The 26538-nt window shown below is 38.5% G+C and overlaps 1 protein-coding gene across 1 annotated transcript; it reads right to left on the bottom strand.

The window, feature by feature from the left end:
• Window positions 1-500: 500 nt before the first annotated feature.
• On the bottom strand, window positions 501-19194 carry LOC110590103 (zinc finger protein 573). The gene is made up of 2 exons (XM_021700820.1): window positions 18999-19194; window positions 501-2248 (listed from the first exon to the last, which is right to left on the bottom strand). Exons 1-2 carry the CDS (start codon window positions 19033-19035, stop codon window positions 543-545), a joined length of 1743 nt encoding a protein of 580 aa, XP_021556495.1. The 5' UTR covers window positions 19036-19194; the 3' UTR covers window positions 501-542.
• Window positions 19195-26538: the final 7344 nt, after the last annotated feature.

Here is a 26538-nt window from a genome sequence, read left to right on the forward strand (position 1 = left end):
TCTTCTAGGATTTTTACGGTTTTGGGTCTCACATTTAAGTCTTTAATCCATTTTGAGTTTATTTTTAGTGTCTGGTGTAAGAAAGTGGTCCTGTTTTCCCAACATCATTTGTTGAAGAGACTTTTTCCCATTGCATGTTTTTGGCTCCTCTGTTGAAGATTAATTGACCATATAGCTATGGGTTTATTTCTGGGCTCTGTATTCTGTAACATTGGTCCGTTTGCCTATTTTTATGCCAGTACCACACTGTTTTGATTACTACAGCTTTGTAGTATATCTTGAAGTCTGGGATCATGATACTTCCAGTTTTATTCTTCTTTTTCAAGATTGCTTTGGCTATTCAGGGTTTAATTTGCTATTGTTTAAAGTCAAACATTCCATTAAAAGGGGAGTGACACTGAAATCTTCATAAAGTGATAAGAACTACATTATGAATTCTCTCACCTGGTGAAGACATACCTATAAAGACTAATATTCAATAATTTCTCACCAGTGTGAACTGCCTGATGTTAAAAAAGTCTGGGCCATGCCTAAAGGCATTGTCACATTCCTATGTTCTTAGAATGCATTCCCTGATGTACTTTAAGGGCTGAACCATATCTGAAGGCTTTCCCACACTTTTTACACACATAGGGTTTTTCACCAGTATGAATTCTCTCATGTTGAACAAGGTTTGAAGCACGACTAAAGGCCTTCCCACATTCCTTACAGTCATAGGGTTTCCCACCAGTATGAATTTTCTGATGTTGTGTAAGATATCCATACATTTTAAAGGACTTCCCACATTTCTTACATTCATAGGGTTTCTTATCAGCATGAATACTCTGATGTGCGGTAAGGTGTGAACTACGTCTAAAGGTCTTCCCACATTCCTTACATTTAAAAGGTTTCTCGTCAGTATGAATACTCTGGTGTAGGGTAAGGTTTCTATAGAAAGTAAAGGTTTTCCTACATATCTTACACTCATAGGGTTTCACACCAGTATGGATTTTCTGATGTTGACTAAGATATCCATGCAAGCTAAAGGTCTTTCCACACTCTTTACATTCATAGGGTTTCTCACCAGTATGAGTTTTCTGATGTTGAACAAGATTTGAGGCAGTACTATAGGCCTTCCCACATTCTTTACATTCAAAAAGTTTCTTACCAGTATGAATACTCTGATGTCGAGTAAGATTTCTATATAAAGTAAAGGTTTTTTTACACTCCTTACATTCAAAGTGTTTCACACCAGTATGAATTTTCTGATGTTGATGAAGGTATCCATATAAGCTAAAAGCCTTTCCACATTCCTTACATTCATAGGGCTTCTCACCAGTGTGAGTTTTCTGATGTTGAAAAAGTTTTGAGGCAGTACTATAGGCCTTCCCACACTGCCTACATTCAAAAAGTTTCTCACCGGTGTGAATACGCTGATGTCGAGTAAGATTTCTATACAAGGTAAAGGTTTTCTTACATTCCTTACATTCATATGGTTTCCCGCCTTTATGAATTCTCTGATGTAGAATAAGGTATGAGGCAGTGGTATAGCCCTTCCCACATTCTTTACATTCATATGGTTTTTTACCAGTATGAACACTCTGATGTACAGTAAGCTGATGACCTCTTTTAAAGGCCTTCCCACATTTCTCACATACATAAGGTTTCTCATCGGTATGGATTTGCCCATGTTCAACAAGGTTTGAGCGCCTACTAAAAGCCTTCCCACATTCTTGACATTTATAGGGTTTCTCACCGGTATGAATTCTTTGATGAATTCTAAGGTGTCCACCTTGACTAAAGGCCTTCCCACATTCCTGACATTCATAAGGCCTCCCTCCAGTGTGGATTCTCTCATGCTGAACAATGTGTGAGGCATAAATAAAGGCCTTCCCACATTCCCTACATTCATAGGTTTTCTCACCAGTATGAAATCTCTGATGTACAGTAAGTTGATAACCACTTTTAAAGTTCTTCCCGCATTCTGTACATTCATAGGGTTTCTCACCAGTATGAAATCTCTGATGTAGGGTAAGTTGATAGCCACTACGAAAGTTCTTCCCACAGTCCTTGCATTCATAGGGTCTTCCACCAATATGAAACCTGTGATGTAGAATAAATTGATAGCCACTACTAAATTTCTTCTGACATTTCTTACATTCATAGAGTTTCTCGCTGTTGTATGTGCTCTGATGTTGTGCAGAAGATATATCTTTCTCATAAGTGGGCATTTCTACATAGCTGATTACCTCACAATGTAAATCCAAATCTGAAACAAAAGAAGAAAACAAAAAAATATTTGTATTTCTTATACTAGAGAACATGGAACTTCTACGACAGAAATACGAACCAACAATCATAATAAATGAAGGGCTTATTGAATTGTAAAATATGGTTATGAAATTTTTGAAAGGCCAAGAGTTCAGAGATGTATGTGAAATTATGTGAGATAGTGAAGTTACTGAAATTTAGGTGTGGGCCAGAATCTTCGGCAAGCTTGTTATAAATCTGATATCCTGGTTCTGTCAGAGACCAACTAAGTTAGAATTAAGAGGGAAAAAACCTTGGCATCTTTATTTTGAATCTTTCTACCACTGATTTAAATGCAGATCAAAGGTTAAGAATTTATCCTAAGTTTCTCTAGTGTTTCTCTTTACTCTTGGAATGTCCAAACACCGACTCCTTTGCCCCATCTCCTTTCACAGTCTTTTTTTAAAAAAGATTTTATTTGACAGAGAGAGCGCGAGCACAAGCAGGGGGAACAGTAGAGGGAGAGGGAGAAGCAGGCTCCCCGCTGAGCAGGGAGCTTGATGTGGGATTCCATCCCAGAACCCCGGATCATGACCTGAGCCGAAGGCAGACCCTTAACCATCTGAGCCACTGAGGTGCCCCCTTTCACATTCTCTTTTCAGCACTTAGGATATGGTACAATCTTCTCTTTCACTTGATGCTTTCCAAAGACTGTTTCGTATGACAAGACTCCTTGGACCTGGGCACTTTGTAAGCTGATCCTTCTCATCCTTTAGTCTCAGGATAAATGTCCTATCCCTTAGAAAGGCTGCACCTGCTAACTCTAGCATATCCATGTCTCTCTTTTTATGTTCTAGCACTTCATTACTTCCACCATCCCTTTGTTTCCAATTATGGTATCATTAGTTTCCTTATTTGATATTCTACTTACATTTCCCTAAACTTCCCCAAGAGCAAACTCTACAATCCTTCTTTTTTTTTTTTTAAGAATTTATTTATTTCTTTGACAGAGAGATAGAGAGAGCACAAGTAGGCAGAGTGGCAGGCAGAGGCAGGGGGAGAAGCAGACTCCCCGCTGAGCGGGGAGCCTGACGCAGGACTCAATCCCAGGACCCTGGGATCATGACCTAAGCCAAAGGCAGATGCTTAACTGACTGAGCCACCCAGGCACCCAGTCCCTCTTTTTTTTCATCACTGAATTATAAGGTTCTGATATATCAAGGTGCTAAATAATTGTTCTTACTTATCTTCAGTTGAGTTTTATTATTCCTTCTCCATTCTAAATATGCTAACTCTGTGTTGGTTCATATCCTTTTTCATATCCTTTCTTCCTTTTCTTTATTTTCAAGGCCAGCCATCCTTGTACTTCCCAGTATTGTGATGCCTTTTCAGACAATCACAGATATGTACTTGAATGAAATAAGAAATTCCTTCCATTTGGAGATGCTGGAGAGAATCAAGAAATTAAAATGTGGGGTAAAGTCCTGGGATACCAGAGTGCCTGGGACTGTTAAAAGGAAATATCAGCTATAAGCTGGAAGATGGCAATCCAGATTCAGGAAAAGACTCAGGAGTATCACTGCAGAATGAGGGGAGGTATGAGTCAAGGGCAAAGAGTATATGACTCAATTGGGGGATGTGTGTAACAGGTGACATGATACATTCTCTGACCTCAAAAAATAACACTGAAAATAACAGCAACATTAGAAAACAAAAAGCACTTCATCTAAAAAAGGCTCTCTGCTAATTAAATGCACCAGCAGAGGCAGATTGGATACCCACACAAACTTTGACTTGGACGTCAAGACTAATGATGACACATATACATCAGGAAGATGTGAAAAGATTTATTACTTGTATAACAAGGCTTCCTAGAAAGAGCAGAGTGATTCCCAAATAGGTCTGAAGAGGACTTGAGAGATTTGGAAGAGAATGACTTGGGGGTTTTTTTTGGTAGTTAGGGTGTGGGGCAGGGCTAAGGTTTCCTGGGCATGAGGTTTGCATGGTTTGAACTTTCCACAGGCACCAAAGTAGGCAGCTCTCAGGCTTTTTATCTGCTTGCCCAAAAGTCGGGTAGAGACATGGGGCTTGAAAGCTGTCAGCAGTCAAAAATCAAAAACAGAGTCAGTATCTTTATTATACTGAGGAAATAAACAGTGAAACTAGAGAAATATAACCAGACAAAAAATGAAAATACTACATTTCAGAAGGTACAATATTTAACCATAGTGCCCAGAGAAAAGTTGTCACCTCAACACAAATTAAATAAACAATTTATGAAAATGTTTAGAAAAAACATCAAAGTAAGCCAAAGGAAAGCAGAAAGTATAAAGATAAAAAACCCAGAATGTAGGGGCACCTGGGTGGCTCAGTCGTTAAGTGTCTGCCTTCGGCTCAGGTCATGATCCCGGGGTCCTGGGATCGAGCCCCGCATTGGGCTCCCTGCTCGGTGGGAAGCCTGCTTCTCCCTCCTCCACTCCCCCTGCTTGTGTTCCCTCTCTTGCTGTCTCTCTGTCAAATAAATAAATAAAATCTTAAAAAAAACCAAAAAAACCCAGAATGTAATGAGTTCAGAAAAAGAAAATCAACACATAAATTAAAAAAGATATCTCTTGAGGGTGGCCTGGGTGGCTCAGCTGGTTAGCGTCCAACTCTGGATTTTGGCTCAGGTCATAATCTCAGGGTTTTAAGATCAAGCCCTGTGTTGGGCTCGGAGCTGGGCATGAAGCCTGCTTAAAATTCTCCCTCCCGCTCCCTTTTCCTCCACCCCCACTCTCTAAGAAAACAAAAAAACCCAAAAAACAAAACAGAAAAACAGAAAGGTATCTCTTGGGAAAAAAAAATCAACATATGAATGTACACTAGCTAAACTAATCAAGAAAAGAGGGGGAGAACAAACAAAAAATTAAGATATTATAAAAGTGAAAGACAAACATAAGAAAATATTGATCAAAATCAATCCTGCAAAGGACAAAAATCTGAAACAGGTTAATTTTCAGGAAATAGAAAAAATGTCAAAAAGGCTAGTAGCAATAAGCACCCTGATCATTTACATTGTCATCTCTAAATACCTACTATGATGATCAGGGAACCCTTAAAGAAATGTTTAATTCCAAGAACGGGACAGGGAAGATACAAGATAATTCTCACAAATCTTGGGCCAAACACGTAAGGAAAATTTAAAAGATATATGTTTTTGTTAAAAAACACATGCTTCTGAGTATTAACTTGTGTTTGGCCAATATTGTGAAAAAAAAAGAAAAAATGATTATGTTGATTAAACATATTAAGTAAATGAAAGATAGATAATGGAGGAATCAAACTGTTAGCTTAATCGAGTTTTAACATTCCAAAACTAACAGTGCAATTCAATACATGTGTCTCTTGATAGAATACACATAATCACCTATGTGATGTACTTCAGCCAAAAATATTTAATGTGAATCTCTCAGGACAGAAAATAATTTCCAATCTACAAAAATACAGAGTAGAGAATAAACAAATTGTATCATGGACAGTATTGAGATAAGTTCAAAAGATGGCAAATTGTGCAATTTAAGTGGCCTTGTCTCTTCAAAGTGTTAGTATCATAAATAAAGGGAATGTGTTAAATTAAGAGGGATTTCAGTGTATAATAACCAGATGGAATGCACAGTCTTGCATTGGGATACTGATTTGAACAAATCAAATTGGGCCAAATGGAGTAATAGGAATAGAATTTGGGTTTTGAAGATGCAATAAAATAAAAATGTCATAGAAACAGTAAGTAGAAAAATCACTGATAAAGAAATCAGGTTATAAAACAGTAAGACTATGGTGTCCCTTTGGTAAAAAGAAAAACATGTAGAGGCGTGTGTGTACTATATCCACTAAGGTGTTATAGTGGTAGGAATAAGATATTTTAATATTTATTTATTTATTTTAAAGATTTTATTTATTTATTTGACAGAGAGAGAGAGACAGCAAGAGAGGGAACACAAGCAGGGGGAGTAGGAGAGGGAGAAGAAGGCTTCCCACTGAGCAGGGAGCCCGATGCGGGGCTCGATCCCAGGACCCTGGGATCATGACCTGAACCGAAGGCAGACACTTAACAACTGAGCCACCCAGGCGCCCCAAGATATTTTAATATTTAAAAAAAATCTTACCTGTCTCTATTTTCTAATTTTCTACAAAGCACATGGAAGATTGTTTAATAAGGGTTATTAATTTTGTGTTCATCTATTAACACAGCATGAAATAAACCAAATATCGACACAATCCAAAGTCTGAGTGGAACATTTAATAAAAAAATAAATACTAATGTTTAATAATAAACATTTAATAAAGGATCTAGAACTTTGTGGCTATAAGCCAAATATTGCAGAATTCAGTTCCTTTTCAGTCACAGACAAATTACTTATAGAAATAGACCATAGGGCGCCTGGGTGGCTCAGTTGGTTAAGCGACTGCCTTCGGCTCAGGTCATGATCCCGGAGTCCCTGGATCGAGTCCCGCATCGGGCTCCCTGCTCGGCAGAGAGTCTGCTTCTCCCTCTGACCCTCCCCCCTCTCATGTGCTCTCTCTCTCTCATTCTCTCTCTCTCAAATAAATAAACAAAATCTTAAAAAAAAAAAAATAGACCAGAAACTGGGCTACAAAGCAAGTCTCAACAAATTTCAAAGGATCAAAATCATACAGATTATGTTGCCCGATCACAGGTTATGCTAGAAATCAATATGACAAAACCAACTAGATTATCAACATATATTGGGAAATTAAAAAGTGCTTGTAGTTGATCAATACACTATACAAACTGTACCCTATGATATAATAATTACAAACCTTAAACAACAATGTTTTGACTGAAAGTTAAAGACAAAAGGAACTGCACATAAGCACTACCAAGTTAGTAAATTTGTTTCTCGTGGGGATGGATGATGGATGGTGGGAGCCAGTTTTCTCACTGTCTGAGAAAAAAAGTAACAGATAAACAGGACAAGAAGGCTAGAATGCACCCTGAAATATGGGATGGGAGTTGGAGACATCAGTATGAGCTCATGTTTAGCTTCATGTAGATATAGACAGATAGATACTAAAACAATTACAGTTACATGTCCATATACATGTATACACACATTTATTGCCTGGTTAGGTAGTGTAGAGAGCCCAGAGGCAGTGGCATACCAACAGAAATGAGTATACCTAGCACCCCGATGTTGGTTTCTAAATACTATTTTCCAATAAAAGGAACCAGGGCTCTTAGGAGAAATGGCTGATTCTAGGACCAGGGAAGGGGAAAAAACAAAATGAATCTGAAAATCGTATCAGGAAAGAAATCCTCAAAAACCAAAAGGATAGGGATATTAATGGACACAGGAACCAATCCAAAAGAGCTATCAGTGTCCAAAGCAAAATAAAGATCATAACATGTAATTAGAACTCCAAGTATAAAATAAATATGAATGAGTCCACACTGAAATAAAGGGGGAGGAGACAAATCTTTTATACAGAATTTCAGATAAAATATATAGATTTTCTACCCTACAGAAGCTTAATCCCCAATCCTGCACCCCTACCCACAGGATGAGCTACACTTAGTGAGCTGCTTCTAAAGAATGGAGTATGAGGGGCGCCTGGGTGGCCCAGTCATTAAGCGTCTGCCTTCGGCTCAGGTCATGATCCCAAAGTCCTGGGATCAAGCCCCACATTGGGCTCCCTACTCAGCGGGAAGCCTGCTTCTCCCTCTCCCACTCCCCCTGCTTGTGTTCCTTCTCTCACTGTGTCTCTCTCTGTCAAATAAATAAACAAAATCTTAAAAAAGTAAAAATAAAGAGTGGAGTATGGAAAAGGAAAAATAGTAACTTCGGAGTGGAGAAAAGTTAACATCACCAGTGACGTCACATGGGTATCATGTACCCCTCATATGATGTGATGAAAAGGACATTTCATTTCTGTTGCAGTCTTTCTAAAAAACCCCTATCTCCAGTCTAATCATGAGAAAAACAAGACCCAGATTATGGGGTATTCTGAAGGATACCTGGCAGGGAAATTCCAGAAAGACAAGGAAAAATGAAAAACTGTCACAAACCAGGAGACACTGGGAGACATGACAAATTAATGCAATGTGCTACCCTGACTGGAAGGATCCTGGAAGAGAAAATGACATTAATGGAAAAACCTGTGAAATATACAAATGAAGCCAAGAGTTTAGTTAATACCAATGTTATTTTCTTAGTTTTGACAAATGCATCTTAATGATGTAAGATGTTAACAATGGTAGAAATCAGGAGAGGTATAGACAGGAAGTCTCTCTATTATCTTAGTAATTTTCCATAAATCTAGAATCAATCTAAAATAAAGTTTACTAAAAAAAATAATCACACACCACCTCTGTAGTATTCTGGGCAAAAATGTTTAACCTTATTCTAATTATAAGAAGAAAGCTTCAAACCTAGAACGCAGACATTCCATAAGAAAACGAAACTGGACACTACAAAATAACCAAACGCAAAGTGAAAAAAAAGGCAGGATAACAGTAAGATAAAAATCCTAACACCCAAATGCAGTGCAGTGTATGAATCTGGAATGAATCCTGGAAATAAATCTTACAAATGGCGTTTTTTGGAAAAAGTTCAAAAATTTAAATATGGACTCTATATTAGATGGTAAGGCTGAATTGCTATGATAATAATAGTGTGACTATAGGGACGCCTGGGTGGCTCAGTCGGTTAAGCGGCTGCCTTCGGCTCAGGTCATGATCTCAGGGTCTTGGGATAGAGTCCCGCATCAGGCTCCCTGCTCTGTGGGGAGCCTGCTTCTCCCTCTCCCTCTGCTTGTGCTCTCTCTGTCAAATAAATAAAATCTTAAAAAAAAAAAAAATAGTGTGACTATATAGAAGAAAGCCTTTATTCTTAGGAGAGGCACACAGAAGTGTTTGAGAGGTGAAATTTAATGATTAACTGCTACTTACCATCAAGTGAGCCAAGAAGGAAGGTGCATATATAGAGAGAAAAAGGCAAAATGTTAATAACCAAAGTTAAATCTATGTGAAGGGTAATTAACTACATATGTATTTTTAATATTATCATTTGGCTTGGTAATTTTTAAAGACAAAAAGCTGGGAGAAAGAAAGAAAATAGTGAATCTAACAGTATTTTCTAAATTTCCATAGAGAAATTATTTTGAACCAAATTATAACATCTGCATCCATTTATATCTAATGTAGTTAAAGTAGAAAAAATTTATGTAACAGATTTAAATGCATATGAGAAAAGAAAACCTGAAAATTGACGATCTAAACATTTATTGTAAGAAGCTAGAAAAAGAGCAACAAAATGAAAACAGATTAGAAAGATAAAAGTACTTTTAAAAGATAGTGCCCACAAATAACACAGAAGATCCACAATGCCAAATATTGTATTTTAAAGCAATGTTACTAATGTGATTCTCTCAAAACTAATAAAAGTAAAAGGAGACAGCAACAATATTCAATGCAGGAATTCCAGCTAACAGGGACCTCACTTTTGGGCCATCTACACCTCACAAACGGAGTAAAATGACATCATGAGAAAACGCCATTTGTTAATAACCTGGATGAAACACATACATCTCTACAAAACAGCCTCTACAAAATCAACAGACAGAAAACTTCAAAATTCTAGCATTACATAATCTGAGTGAGTTTTAATATTTTAAAAATTTTGTTTTTTAAGTAATCTCTATCCCCAACGTGGGGCTCAAATCCATGACCCTGAGGTCAAGAGTCACATGCTCTACTGACTGAGCCAGCCAGGCGCCCCAAACCAAGTAAGTTTAAAAAAAACACTACAGGGGTGCCTGGGTGGCTCAGTCAGTTAAGTGTCTGACTTCAGCTCAGGTCACGATCTTGGGGTCTGGGTTTGAGCCCCACTTGGGCTCCCCACTCAGTGGGGAGTCCGGTTGTCCCTCCACCCCTCCCCCTGCTTGTGTTCTCTCTCTTTCTCTCCCTGAAATAAATCAATAAAATCTTTTTTTTTTTTTAAAGATTTTATTTATTTATTTGAGAGAGAGGATGAGAGGAGAGAGAGAGCACATGAGAGGGGGGAGGGTCAGAGGGAGAAGCAGACTCCCTGCCGAGCAGGGAGCCCGATGCGGGACTCGATCCCGGGACTCCAGGATCATGACCTGAGCCGAAGGCAGTCGCTTAACCAACTGAGCCACCCAGGCGCCCCTAAATCAATAAAATCTTAAAAAAAAAGTGACTGGGCGCCTGGGTGGCTCAGTCATTAAGCGTCTGCCTTCGGCTCAGGTCATGATCCCAGGGTCCTGGGATGGAGCCCCCCATCAGGCTTCCTGCTCGGCGGGAAGCCTGCTTCTCCCTCTCCCACTCCCCCTGCTTGTGTTCCCTCTCTCGCTGTGTCTCTCTCTGTCAAATAAATAAATAAAATCTTAAAAAAAAAAAAAAGTGACTCTTATTTCAGCTCAGGTCATGATCTCAGGGTTGTGAGACTGAGCTCTGTGTGGGGCTCACACGCTAGGTGTGGAGCCTGCTTGAGATTCTCTTTCTCCCTCTCCCTCTGCCCCTCCCTTCCCCGCCTCTGTCTCAAAAAAAAACCCCAAAAAACCAAAACTACAATGGTAACTGAAGGCCCAGATGGTTTTTCTGGCATATTTCTTCAAACACTCTGAAAGTGGGGAGAAAGCATACATTCTCCTCAACATATTCATAAAGCCAATGTAACTGTTATATCCAACCTTAAAAAGGATAATAAAAAAGGAAGGTTACAGGCTAATCTCATTCATGAAACCTAAATAAAATATTAAAAATTCCAATCTAATAATATTGAAAAGGGATAATATATCAACACACCATGACCAGAACTAGACTTCAGAATTCAGTCAGTCAATAAATAGAATTCGACATAGAAAGAGAACAATGGAGAAAAAAAATCATATGATTATGTCAATAAATGTAGAAAGAATAATTCCTGAGAAAAATCTTAGCAATTATGTAAAACAGAACCTCTTCTCTGTGAAAAATATTATATAAACCTTTAAAAACACACTTTTAAAAAAAAAGATTTTATTTATTTGAGAGAGAGCAAGAGCAAGCAGGGAGAGGGAGAGGGATAATCAAACTCTGCACTGAGCGCAGAGCCCGACTCGGAGCTTGATCTCAGGACCCCGAGACCATGACCTGAGCTGAAATCAAGAGTCTGACACTCAATGGACTGCACCACCCAGGTGCCCCAAAAACACACCCTTGGGGAGCCTAGCTGGCTCCGTCAAAAGAGCATGCAACTCTTGATTCTGGGTTGTGAGTTTGAGCCCCATTGGGTGTAGAGATTACATACACACATACATACATACATACATAAACTTTTTAAAAAATAAGAAAACACACCCTTATTCTTAGGAGATGTTTGGTGAATGATTCATGGGTCAAGTCATGATACCTAAGACATGCCTTCAAATACCTCAATAAATGTGGTATAGAGAGAAATAAAGAAGATATGGCAAAATCTTATCAGTTGGTGATCTATGTAAATGTCATTTTCATTGTGAGGCTCTTTCAATAGTGTTGAATTTTACTTTTTTTTTTTTTTAAGCAGGCTCCATGCCCAACATGGGGCTTGAACCTGAGATCAAGAGTTGTGTGCTCTACCAATTGAGCCAGCTAGGCACCCCTAATTTTACTATTTTTTTAAAAGATTTTATTTATTTGTCAGAGAGAGAGAGCACAAGCAGGGGAAGCTGCAGACAGAGGGAGAAGCAGGCTCCCTGCTGAGCAAGGAGCCCAATTCGGGACTCGATCCCAGAACCCTGGGATCATGACCTGGGCTGAAGGCAGACGCTTAACTGACTGAGCCACCCAGGCGTCCCTACCCTAATTTTACATCCTTAGTTCTAAAGCCGGTTTGTTAGGTCGGGAAACACTACAGGCATTTCTGCCAAGATCAAGAACAAATCAAGGAAGCCGACTGTCTCTGCAACTATTCAAGACTGTACTAAAGATATTAGCCATTCAATTAGACAAGATAAATCAGAGGTAGAAAAGGAGGTAAAGAAGAAATAAAATTATCAAAAAAAATAAGATTATCACTATATCATAGATGGTGTAATAGTATATCAGGATATAAAGTCAACTTACTAAAATCAAGGGTACCAATCTAAAACCAAAATTAAGAAAGAAATGCCATTTACAATCATACCAAAAAGAATAAAATATGTAGGAATAAATTGAAAAAAGAAGCTAAGATCTATACACTGACAATTTCAAAATATTGTGGAAAGACATTAAATACCTAAATAAAAGGAGAGACCTCTCAGGTTCATGAAAGACAATGCTGTTAAGATTGTGATGTTCCGCAAACTGATCAACAGATGCAATGCAATCCATATCAAAATGTCAACTGCTTTTGTTGCTGAAAATGATCATATGGAAATATAGGAGACTCCAAACAGCCAAAATAATCTTGAAGGAAAAAAAAGAGAAGAAGAAAGTACAGTACTCACACTTCCTGATTTCAGAACTTACTACACTGCTACAATAAATCAAGACAGTATGGTGCTGGCATAAAGACAGATACATAGATCAATGGAATATAATTCAGAGTCCAGAAATAAAATCTCCATTTATGATCAATTCATTCCTGAAAAGGGAGCCAACAAAATTCAATGGAGTCTTTTTAGCAGCAGTGAAGGAATAAGTGGATATTCATGTACAAAAGAATGAAGTTGGAACCTTACACTTTATAACACACATGAAAATTAACTCAAAGTGATCAAAGGCCTAAATGTCAGAGCTAAAACTAGTAACTTCTTAGAAAAATACGTAACAGTAAATTCTTGAGACCTTGGATTACACAATGATTTCCTAAGTATGATACCAAAATCAAAACAACAAAAGAAATCATAGAGTATAATAGAATATTATTCAGCCAGAATAAAAGAATGAAGTTGATATTATATTGATGAATCTCAAAAACACTATGAAAGAAGCCATTCACAAAAGGCTACATGTTGTATGATTCTATGTATATAAAATACTCCTGATAGTCAAATCTATAGAAAGTAGACTAGTGGTGGGTGCCTGGGTGGCTCAGTTGTTAAGCGTCTGCCTTCGGCTCAGGTCATGATCCCAGAGTCCCGGGATTGAGTCCCACATCGGGCTCCCTGCTCAGCAGGAAGCCTGCTTCTCCCTCTCCCACTCCCCCTGCTTGTGTTCCTGCTCTCGCTATCTCTCTCTCTAATAATAAAAAAAAAAAATTAAAAAAAAAAAAAAAAAGAAAGTAGACTAGTGGTTACCAGAGGCTGAGAGTAGGGTATAGAGAGTGACTACTAATAAGTATCAGATTTCTTTTTGGGGTGACAGAATTACATACTGGTGATGGTTGCACAAAATTGTGATTATATTAAAAAACACTGACTTGTTCCCTTTATTTTTTCAGATTTATTCATTCATTTATTTGAGAGAGAGAGAGCGTGCACGAGCAGGGAGAGGGGCAGAGGGAAAGAATCTCGAGCTGACTCCCTGCTGAGCGTGGAGCCCTACACTATATAGGGCTCCATATCACTATGCTGAAATCATGACTTGAACTAATATCACTTGATCTTAGCCAAAAGGCTGAGAAGTGATGACTTGAGCCAGTATCAAGAGTTGGATGGATGCTCAACCAACTGAGCCACCCAGGTGCCCCCCTGACTTGTTCAATTTAAAAGAATGATTTTAGGGGTGCCTGGGTAGCTCAGTCGGTTGGGTGTCTGCCTTCAGCTAGGGTCATGGTCCCGGGGTCCTGGGATCGAGCCCCACGTCGGGCTCCTTGCTTGGTGGGGAGCCTGGCTTCTCCCTCTCCCTCTGTCTGCTGTTTCCCCTGCTTGTACTTGCTCTCTGCCTCTCATCTCTTTCTCTCTGTGTCAAATAAATGAATAAAATCTTTTTTAAAAAAAAAGAATGATTTTATGTTATGTAAATTATGTATCAATAAACCTGTTGAAAAAATTAAGTCTTCCTACTGGAAAACCATAACTAGGTAAAGGACAAAACGGTAGAAAAAAGGTAATTTATAACAGTAAAGAACATGATTAAGTATTTAGGGAAAATTAATAAACAGTATAAAGATCTCAGTTCTTCCTAAATTAATCTGTAAATTTAGTGCAATTCAAATAAAATACCAATAAGCTTTCCATGGAGTTAGAAAAGTTAATAATAGAGTTTACATGGAAAAACAAACATTCAAAAATAGGCAGAAAAACAATGAAAATCTAAAAGGGGTGACTAGCTTTAACAAACATTAAAATGCGCTACAATATAACTGTAATAAAAGCAATGTGTTAGTGGTGCATGGATCCACAAGTAGAATAGAAAAGAAAGCCCAGAAATAGACCCAAGAATATATGGAAATTTATTATATGATGAAGGTGACATTTCATTTTTTTAAAGATTTTATTTATTTGACAGAGAGACACAGTGAGAGAAGAAACACAAGCAGGGGGAGTGGGAGAGGGAGAAGCAGGCTTCCTGCTGAGCAGGGAGCCCGATGCGGGGCTTGATCCCAGGACCCTGGGATCATGACCTGAGCCGAAGGCAGACACCTAACAATTGAGCCACCCAGGTGCCCCGAAGGTGGCATTTCAAATGAAGGGAGCAAAGATGGATGTTTAAATGAATGGTGTTGGGACAACTGGGGTAGCCATGTGGGAAAAGATTTCATTAGATCCATACCTTACTTTATACATAAGAATAAACTCCAAATGGATTAGGGATTTAAATGTAAAATATAAAATCATACATGTGATAGAAGAAAAGATGTATATTTATCTTTAACCTTGAGATAGCTTCTAACCAAGACACAAAATTCAGAGATAATAAGAATGATGAATTTGACTATATTAAAAAATAAACTGCCATGGGACGCCTGGGTGGCTCAGTCGGCTAAGCATCTGCCTTCAGCTCAGGTCATGATCCCAGGGTCCTGGGATGGAGTCCCGCATTGGGCTCCCTGCTCAGCGGGAAGCCTGCTTCTCCCTCTGCCTATGTCGCTCTCCCTGCTTGTGCTCTCTGTCTCTTTCTCTCTGACAAATAAATAAAATCTTAAAAAAAATAAAAAATAAATAAAAAATAAACTGCCATAATCAAAATAACAAAAAAAAATTGAGAAACTGGGAGAAAATATTTACAACATACACTTCAGACAAAAGGCTAATACTCCTAATATATAAAAACACTCTTAAAAATTGAGGGATGGGGCGCCTGGGTGGCACAGTTAGTTAAGCGGCTGCCTTCGGCTCAGGTCATGATCCCAGTGTTCTGGGATCGAGCCCCCCATCAGGCTCACTGCTCAGCGGGGAGTCTGCTTCTCCCTCTGCCCTTCACCCTGCTTGTGCTCTCTCTCACTTGCTCGCTGTCTCTCAAATAAATAAATAAAATCTTTAAAAAAAAATTGAGGGACAAATGATAAAAAGCCAGATAGAAAAATGGGGGAGACACACAACCCCAATACTCATGAAATAGAGAGAACTGGCTCTTAAACATATGAAAAAAATTTTCACTCACAGAGAAAATGCAAATTGAAACAACGAGATACCATTTCTCACCTATCAGGTTTGTAAAAAATTAAAAGTATAACAGTACATTCTGTTGTTTTTATTGAAGAGTATTTCTTTTTTAAAAAAAATATTTATGGGGCGCCTGGGTGGCTCAGATGGTTAAGCGTCTGCCTTCGGCTCAGGTCATGATCTCAGGGTCCTGGGATCGAGTCCCGCATCGGGCTCCCTGCTCCTTGGGAGCCTGTTTCTCCCTCTGCCTCTCTCTCTCTCTCTCTGTCTCTCATGAATAAATAAATAAAATCTTTAAAAAAAAAAAAAAAAAAAAAAATATTTATTTATTTGACAGAGAAAGAGAGAGCATAAGCAGGGGGAGTGGCAGGCAGCGGGAGAAGCAGGCTCCCCACTGAGCAAGGAACCCGATGCAGGACTTGACTCCAGGACCCTGAACCGAAGGCAAATGTTTAACCGACTGAGCCACCCAGGTGGCCCCCAAGCCTCAAAATTCTTACCTAATTTCCATGAATTTTCCACTGTTGTATCTTGATCTTCACCCAATCCTAATCACATTGAAAGACTGGCCTTAAACCAAACTTCCAATTGTCAATAACATCCATCCTTGCATTTCCTCCTTTGAAATACTACCAAAGCTCTTTATAGGTGGTGTTTTCCTTTACCACAGTAAGCAATAAGCTCAGTTCTGTCTGATATTTAGGCAGCCAGCATTCAATACTGAAAACAGATTACGTATACAAGACTGTCCAGAAAGCTGTCTTGCCAAAATATATATTATATAATATATATTTTAATATGTTTAAATCTTAAAATATATTTATATATTTAAATTTTATATAGTAAATATATTTAAATTATATGTAAATATTTATGTATATATTTATATATTATATGATATAATATCATTATATATAGATAATCTAAATCTCATTATGCTTCTTGATCCCACTACTTATTCAGAGGATACAGAGAGGGGTGCCGGGGTGGCTCAGTCATTAAGCGACTGCCTTCTGCTCAGGTCATGATTCCAGGGCCCTGGGATGGAGCCCCGCATTGGGCTCCCTGCTCCATGGGAAGCCTGCTTCTCCCTCTCCCACTCCCCCTGCTTGTGTTCCCTCTCTTGCTGTCTCTCTCTCTGTCAAATAAATAAATAAAATCTTTAGAGCATACAGAGAAGTCAGAGAACAAGTTTAAGTAAATCTCAAAATGGCATCAGCAAAACAGAATGGAGGATGTTCCTTCAGCAAATAAATGGTTAAGAACAAAAGAGATGAAGAGGAAACTTAGAGATTAAAGAAGATTTTAAAAGCATATAAAGAGAAATACGTCAATCAGAGAAAGACATGTATCATATGACCTCACTGATATGAGGAATTCCTAATCTCAGGAAACAAACTGAGGGTTGCTGGAGTGGTGGGGGGTGGGAGGGATGGGGCCTGGGTGATAGACACTGGGGAGGGTATGTGCTATGGTGAGCACTGTGAATTGTGTAAGACTGTTGACTCACAGACCTGTACCTCTGAAACAAATAATACGTTATATGTTAAAAAAAAGAAGAAGAAGAAGAAGAAGAAGATAGCAGGAGGGGAAGAATGAAGGGGGGGAAATCAGAGGGGGAGACGAACCATGAGAGACGATGGACTCTGAAAAACAAACAGGGTTCTAGAGGGGAGGGGGGTGGGAGGATGGGTTAGCCTGGTGATGGGTATTAAAGAGGGCACGTTCTGCATGGAGCACTGGGTGTTATACACAAACAATGAATCATGGAACACTACATCAAAAACTAATGATGTAATGTATGGTGATTAACATAACAAAAAATTTTTTTAAAAGCATATAAAGACATTGGAGGGAGAAAAAAGGGAAAGAACTGATTTCCATTAAAATCAGAAGAGTGGTTACACTTAGCAGGGGGAGAAGATTGTGATTGGGTGTGGACATGTGAAGGGCTTCAGGGTGGACTAGAAAGTTTTCCTCATTTGGAAAGACTGGCTGAAAGGTATAAAATAAGTTTTTGCATTATTATTAAAACCTTTCTGTGACCTGAAATTATTTCAGAATAAGAAGTTAAGAAAAAAAGTTTTAATTCCTAACGTGGGTGTTTAACGCATTTAACTAATTGAACTAGACATGTGCTTAATGCGGCTCTCTGTATTTGACTAACATTTTTTAAAAAATGGTTTAAAATTAAAAATTTAAAAACAGATAACATAATTGATTCTAATACTTATTATTCCTTTTTTTTTTTTAAAGATTTTATTTATTTGACAGAGAGAGACACAGCGAGAGAGGGAACACAAGCAGGGCAGGTGGGAGAGGGAGAACCCGGCTTCCCGCTGAGCAGGTAGCCCGACGCAGGGCTCGATCCTAGGACCCTGGGATCATGACCTGAGCCAAAGGCAGACGCTTAATGACTGAGCCACCCAGGCGCCCCAATACTTATTATTCCTAATGATTCAAATCTAATAAAACCTCATATGAGCTGATTCCTCCTAACAGTTGTGGCTGCGTTACTTATTACTCTCTCCTGAGGCCTTCTATTCTGGTCTACGATGGTGCTCCTCAAACTCACAAAGCTCTCTCTGGCCCCCTTCCCTCCAGTCTCCTCATCCCTTTCTCCCTGCCCCAGCCACTCCTGAGCCTTCCAAGCTGTTCATTTAGGTTGGAACATTCTTCCCAGACAAACACATGTCCTGGGCCCTTATGTCAGGTCCCCTCTCAAAGGTTACCACCTCAGAAAAGTCATCCGCAACTACCTTATCTAAAATGGCCCCATTTCTGCTTACTTTCTATCATTCCATTGCCCAATATTATTTATCTATTTAGCTGTTTACTGTTATCCTCACTCTAGTACAATGTAAATTCCACAAGAGCAGGGACCTTATAAGTCTTGTTCACTATCACTGCATTGATATATGTGTGTGTGTACAAAAGGGGAGATAGAGAACAGTTGAATCCAATGTATAGATAAAATATTGCACGAATGAAAAATGAGATTCCCTGTCACTGAAAATGGGTTTGAAATATAAGGAAAGAAGATGAATGGCAAATGGCGTAAAGTTGAAGTTTCTTCTACAGCTCATGTTGAGACCTTGATTTCCTCCCCACGTCACAAGCCCATGCTCTTGGCATCACCAAGTCTTGGTACCTTGGAGGGCTTTACAAATACCACAGAGATGTATTCCTTCCCCTTACCACATAGGCTGCTACCAGCCCTGATGGCTTCTCTTTGCCTTCCTTGCCCTCCTTACCTGTGTACTGTCTTTGTGTTTCTTCCCTCAAAATCATCCAGGGCTCTTTTCCTTGCTCCAATAAGTCAACCACATCTGGCTTAGAAATGGAATGTCCTGCTTACAAGAAAAAAAAATGCCACATGGTACAGAAATAAAAACAGAACTCACAAAATCTTTAGCTTTGCTTAAATTTGTCATGAAATCAAGGTTAAATGTTAATGATACAGACTTCAGATAATAGAAGGATGAGATGATTTAAGGAACCAGGCAGGTATGATGAAATTTTATTCTAATTTAAACTCATATAGACTCTTCCTCTTAAGAGAAAATTGAACAAAGTGACTGAAAAGGTTAACAATGTTTGAGGACACTCATTGGAGCTAAGGGCGTGTGCACAAATTCTTTCTCCTCTAATGTTTACCAATCTTGTGACTTTGAGGAAACCATTTCAACACACTGCTCCCCAATGTTGGCAAGTAAAATCGGTATGATAATACTATTATTGTGTGGTTATTTGATGATTAAATTTGTATGCATGTATATATATTCCTCTCCCCCCTGCTTCCCAGGAAGAGTATCATAATTGGGACAGAATGCCAATTAAAATTATTTTATTTCCTTAAGAGGAAAACAAGAAGCATCCTCATTCACTTATAAAATATTCATTCAATTATAAATGTCATGCTCATGAATTGTAACTTTCGACCATAAATCATATAAAATTGGTTGCAGGAAATGAAATGTGTACCCTTCAGTTTTAAATGAATATTGTTTATCCAGTCCACCACTACAGAAGTTATAGAGCTCTTCTCACAGCTACAGCCAATCACAAATCTTCATCTAACTATTGCCCTGCAGGTGGATCAGAGGATGACCCAGCAAATCCACAGCAATATTCAGCCTGAACACAATGGGAAACAAGGCTTCTTGGACAACAGCTATATATGGAATAAATATAAGGAATTTTTGTCCAGCCCCATGGGAAGTAAGGAAGGGAGGCAATGACAGAAAGGGCGAGAGGCAGATGTGAACATCACCAAAAGAGGAAATGACCATGGTTGGTGGCAGAGGCACTCACAAACTGACAGACCTCAAACCTCCCTCTGGGAACAAGAAAAAGAAATTCAGCTTACATCTTGAAAGACAGCTTTGAAATTCCCTGTGTTGAAAGTCAACATACCACAGAGCACATTCTAAATTTCTCGTGGCAAATGAACTTACCCAATGAGACCAAGTTTCTATAGTTCTCCAACATCACATCCCTGTACAAGTCCCTCTGAATAGGGTCCAGGTATTCCCACTCCTGCCGAGAGAAGTCTATGGCCACATCCCTGAATGTCACTAATTCCTGAAACTGCAAACCCATGTAGTATGAAATTGGAAAACATTTTCAAGATGGTAAAGACAGGAGATTACAGGAATGAATTAAAGAAAGGGAGTGATATAGTACAAATGGACTAGAAAATCAAAGCCAAATGTCTACATATTCCTGAAGAATCCTATTGCTACAGACAAGTCTTTGTAGGTTGTGGGCCATCACAAAAACTCAGACCTACTGGGGAATGGATAAGATTAAAGTTTTTTTCCTATTCAATAAAGTATAATGCACAATCATGTAGTCAGCTAGCTGCATGATGTATAAATTCTCAAAAAAACGCCAGGTTCTAAATTATTTTTCCTTCAGAGTTAAATGAAGATGGGATTTGCCTCCCATATTGAATATAAAAATTTCTGTATTAAGTAAAAGCTTTTGAAAAAAGTTGACATTTCTATAGGCATTCAGTTCATCCTTTGTCAGAACACATCATAAACATTTTTCTTTGTTTTGACAAATAAATTCTGGATGTCACAATCCATTTTATTATAGATATCTCAGACTTAATCCATTCCTGACATTTATATACCTGGTTGGACAAAATTTCAAAGGTCTTCATCAATTCTAGAAATTAACACATTTACACTCCTTAGGATAAATTCTCATTCATTGTCATCTTTCATCAGTTACTCAAATTTTTGTTTCTAACTGTATACTGATGAAGGATGGGAGCCATAATCAAATAGATGTCACCCAAATTCATCAGATCACATTCAACCACAAAATAGATATATTTGTCTCTCAATAATTCCTTAGAAAGATGCATGACCCAAATGTTTCCAATCATTCTACAATGCTCAAGAACATGAGATACCATCATATACTAAGACTAAGACCAACTGATACCAATATCCATCTCATCTGCCTAGAAAATTCAGGTCTGTGGAGAATTTGAAAGTCTACCTGTGGTAATTAAATGGGACCAACACCTCTAACTCATCAAACCAGAGACCTATAAAGGAAACTCAAATATTTCCTTCACGGGACTTCACTCCTTTACTGCTCTATCAGAGCCTTTGATTGAAGACTAAGCATAGAAGTGGATTGAGTAAATTGGATGATAAATAAAAAACTGGATAACAAACACTCATTAGGAGGAAACTGAGCTATTTTCTATTACTTTTTTTTATTTTAGAACAAACTGTAGAGCAGATAACTGAAAGAGGCCCTCTTAAGTAGGAAGCTTTGGGTTAATTAATCAAAAAACCCACATAGACTAAAATCATAATATTGCAAGAAGACAGGAATAACCAACTTACACAGGTCATGGTTTTAGAAATATAAGACCTGATCAGTGCTCCTTGGTGTTCCTCCATTGAAAACAATTCAAATTCCAGAGAATCCAGAGCTGAGAGAAGAAAAAAAGTTTTAGTGTTCCCAATATGACTTAATTTAACAAAATCTTTTTGTTCCTCCATTCTTCTAAAATTAGCCCCCACTACTGCACACACAATTTAGGGAAAAATAGAAGATGGATCTAAGGTCTCTCCCAAGTCCCAGGACACCAGACTACACAAAGGTCGTTGTAGAATAAGTCACTTCTTGCAGTGAAGCCAGATCCAAACACAGGAGCAGGAGATCTCCTGGACAAGCTCCCATGTTGGGAAGCCTGATCTAGTCCTGAGATTGGGCTGCTCAGTCTTTCCATGAGTGGATCCACCTGCCTTCACTCCCACCTTCCAAGGCTGAAAGAGGCCTCACCATCCAAACCAGAGGTGCTTTTATGGCCTCATGGTCCACTGAAGTTGGTCAATATATGGGAAATGAACACAAAGAAGGAATTGCTTAGGCCTACATTCTGTGTTTTGAGTCCAGCCAAGCTGACTACTTAAATACTAAATATTCAGGCAACAGAATATAAAGCAGCCATTAAATGCTAAAAAGGAAAATATATTTAAGGACATGGACGATATTACACCAATAGAAAAATAAGATAAAAAATAGGAGTACAACATGATTAGATCATTAAAAAAGAGACAGACATTGGGGGACAGGGAATAGGATATCAACTGATGGAAAGGTTTGGTAATTTATCCATTTTATTACATTACACAATCCTATGTTACCATCCCTTTTTTTACAGGCGTAATCTTGGTTTTCTTTTTGTTTTAAATATACTTCATAATTAACAATGGCCATACATTAACTTAAAATATATATATATATACACAAATGTATGTGTTAGAAGAAGCTATTCTCCAAAAAGTACAGACTTCATTTAATTAAGAGTCTCATGCTCTACCGACTGAGCTAGCCGGGCAGTTTCATTTAATTTAAATTAAATTAAATTAAAATTTTAAAGATTTTATTTATTTATTTGACAGAAAAAGAGCGCAATAGGCAGAGCAGTAGACAGAGTGGGAGGAAGAAGCAGGCTCTCCGCTGAGCAGAGAGCCCAATGTGGGGCTCAATCCCAGGACCCTGGGATTATGACCTGAGCCAAAGGCAGACGCTTAACCAACTGAGCCACCCAGGCGACCCGAGATTTCATTTAATTTTAAAACCCCTTCTTCTTTTTTTTTTTTTTTATGTTTTATTTATTTATTCATGAGAGTCAGAGAGAGAGAGAGAGAGGCAGAGGCAAAGGGAGAAGCAGGCTCCCCGCCTAGCAGGGAGCCCGATGCGGGACTCGATCCCAGGACCCCGGGATCATGACCTGAGCCGAAGGCAGACGCTTAACCATCTGAGCCACCCAGGCGCCCCAAACACCTTCTTCTTGAGCTTGGAAAAAAGCTGAGTACTCTAAAGTCTTCTTGACCCCAAGGAGGTTTTTTCTTGACATTTAGCCACAATGTCTTCCAGACAACTGCCCAATCAACTTATCCTATTAGTCTCATTTTGCATCTAAACATCAGTTGAGGGAAGAAATTAGAAGGCAAAAGTTTACACAATAAATCCCACTTATCTCCAGAGAGATTCCATGGGCTCAGTATAACTTGTTCATACTTTACAGTAATGGCCAGAATCCAACCAATGTCACTTTCCCATGAATTCCCAAGGTAGGTCATCTAACTCTCTTTAGTAGTCTTTACTATACACTGATCTATACTTATTCTTAATCGTAGTTTATATGCCGCTGGATTATTGGCATTTAAATGTAACATCTAAAGGGGCACCCAGGTGGCTTATTAGGTTAAGCGTCTGACTCTAGATTTCAGCTCAGGTCATGATCTCCAGGTCGTGAGATTGAGCCCTGTGTCACAGGCTCTGTGCTGAGTGTGGAGCCTGCTTAAGATTCTTTCTTCCTACGCACACCTCCCTCCACTCCATTCAGTACATTTGCTCTCTTTAAAAGAAAAAGGGAGGGGGGGAAGGAAGGGCTACATATGTATAGTCATTTAATCAACTCAAATGCTAGTATCACAGGGTCAGACAATACTGTAGGCCCTTAAAATGTCTAATTTCTTATATGAAAGTCCACTATTAAAAATTAAGGAAATAAAAAGAGGTATAAAAGTTATATGCAGAATGTTTTTCAGAGAATTTTTCTATAACAAAAAACTGAAAACATGTTAACAGTAGGCAACATGTTAAAAGAATTATGATGGGGGCACCTGGGTGGCACAGTCTGTTAAGCAGCAGACTCTTGATTTCCACTCAGGTCATGATCTCAGGGTCGTGAGATCGAGCCCTGCCTTGAGCCCCAGAGATGGGCTCTGCATTCAGTGGGGAGTCTCTTTGAGATTTCTCTCCCTCTCCCTCTGCACTCCCCCCACCACCGGTGCTATCTCTCTCAAATCAATCAATCAATCAATCTTTAAAAAAACAGAATTATGTTGTAATACATTCTGGCATACTATGCTATTATTAATAATTATGATATTGGTTCACACAAACAAGTGAAGAAAAGATACTTGTGATGAATTACTGAGTGAGGCAGGTAGCTTTTAAAAATAATCAATATTTGGGAGGTGGTCTCTTGCTATAATGAATACAGACTGTTGTCAGACCTTTAGGACATGAATTTCAGATTGAAACTCTGATGTTTACGAACATGCCAGTCCCTTGAAGTCTCATTGGTAAACTGGGAAAGAATATCAAATAGCATATAAAATAGTCTGAAGATTAAGTAATCTATATAAAATACTTAATAAAATAATTGCTTAAGTTAGTTATTATTATTTAAAGTGGAGAAACTTCGGGGCACCTAGGTGGCTCAGTGAGTTAAGCATCTGTCTGCTTTTGGCTCAGATCATGATCCTGGAGTCCCAGGATCAAGCCCTGCATCAGGTTCCCTGCTTAGCAGGGAGTCTGCTTCTCCCTCTGACCCTCCCCCTTCTTGTCTTCTCTCTCTTTCTCTCAAATAAATAAATAAAATCTTAAAAAAAATAAAGTGGAGAACCTTCCAAGTTCCTTAATTTACTGTTTTAAAAGAAACACAATTCTGCTAATTCCATTTTTTCTTACAATAAAGTTTAAGTTCCTTAGGCCTACATTCTTATAATGCTAATTACAAAATATCAAAGCCTGGCTTTAAGCATGTAATTCTCCTCAATAAACAAATATTAACAAAAAAGATTCTCCAACGCTTTAGGAGAAAATATGCCCCAGGCAGTTCAGAAAAATCATTTCAACATCCTAGAGGAGTTCAGAGAATCTGATGATCAGGTACCAAATTAAGAATTTAGTGAGTGTCTAAATACTGTTTTTTTGGAACAAGGTGGAGATTTATCTGATTATTCGTAACTTTTACTACCTATTCCATGTTTCTGTTTACATAAATCTATCATTGGAAATGTTTATACAACAGATACTTGGAATAACCCAGACATCAGATCTTTTCTATATTCTCTGAAATGACATTTAATCTAATTTTTAAAAATTGATTTTATTTTTTTTCAAAGATTTATTTATTTATTTGAAAGAGAGAGAGAGAGAGAGCACGAGCAGGAGGGTCAGACGGAGAGGAAGAGGAAATCTCAAGCCGACTCTAAGCTGAGCACAGAGCCTGATGCAGGGCTCAATCTCATGACCCTGATATCAAGAACTGAGCCAAAACTAAGAGCCACCCAGGTGCCCCTAAAAAATTGATTTTAAAATGCTATGTTGGGGTGCCTAGGTTCCTCAGTCAGTTAAGTGCCTGCCTTTGGCTCAGGTCATGATCCCAGGGTCCTGGGATCTAACCCCACATTGGGCTCCCTGCAGAGCAGGGAGCCTGCTTCTCCCTCTCCCTCTGCCTGCAGCTCCCCTTGCTTGTGCTCTCTCTCTCTCTCTAATAAATAAATAAAATCTTTAGAAAAAATGGTATGTTAGCAGAAATGTTATCATTTTCTGGTAATTGATTTTAATTGACAAATCTATGTTCCTAAGAGGTGAAAATACTCAGAAAGGTTTTTCGAGTAAGGGGATTAAGGGCCTTCTCTTTACATGCATAGAGACAATAATGAAACTCGGGATTTCTTTTACAAATTAAGAGTTGGAAATTCTTTTGTCACCTTATGTGATCAAATACGGTTATTTTACATTACAGAATCAAGACCAAAAATATATGCTTACAGATAAAAACTGGAAAAATCTATATCAAAATATAATTGGTGATTAATGGCAGTGGGGGGGGCAGGGAGGAAGAGACTATGGATAATTTTATCTTTCTTGTTCATTAATTCTTTAGGTTACTGGATTTTCCTGCAATGGTCAGATATAATTCCTACCTGGAAATACGGCACCAATATTACACAAAAATTTTTTTTTTTTAAAGATTTTATTTATTTATTTGAGAGAGAGAATGAGATAGAGAGAGAGAGCATGAGAAGGGGGAGGGTCAGAGGGAGAAGCAGACTCTCTGCCGAGCAGGGAGCCCGATGCGGGACTCGATCCCGGGACTCCAGGATCATGACCTGAGCCGAAGGCAGTGGCTTAACCAACTGAGCCACCCAGGTGCCCCTACACAAAATATTTTTTAAAGTAAAATTATAGGGAGATCTTTCCACTCATAAACTGTAAACTCTAACTCTGAATTGGAAGGACAATGTTGAAATAAATTTCACCTACCATTTCTTGGACAATCCTTGAGTAATATCATCAGTATAATTCAAAAGTGGGTATGCAAGCTGGCACAGTCACTCTGGAAAACAGTATGGAGGTTCCTCAAGATGTTAAAAATAGAGCTACCCTACGACCCAGCAATTGCACTAGTAGGTATTTACCCCAAAGATACAGATGTAGTGTAAAGAAGGGCCACAT

Source organism: Neomonachus schauinslandi, chromosome 16, assembly GCF_002201575.2.
Source record: "Neomonachus schauinslandi chromosome 16, ASM220157v2, whole genome shotgun sequence".
Taxonomy (NCBI): Eukaryota; Metazoa; Chordata; class Mammalia; order Carnivora; family Phocidae; genus Neomonachus; species Neomonachus schauinslandi.

Excerpts from the sequence above, each read along its gene's own strand:
- LOC110590103 (XM_021700820.1), bottom strand. The coding sequence starts at position 19,035 with ATGATTTTGAGGGAAGAAACACAAAGACAGTACACAG. Across the intron at positions 2,249-18,998 it reads AACACAAAGACAGTACACAG|ATTTGGATTTACATTGTGAG; the intron begins GTAAGGAGGGCA and ends CTTTTGTTTCAG.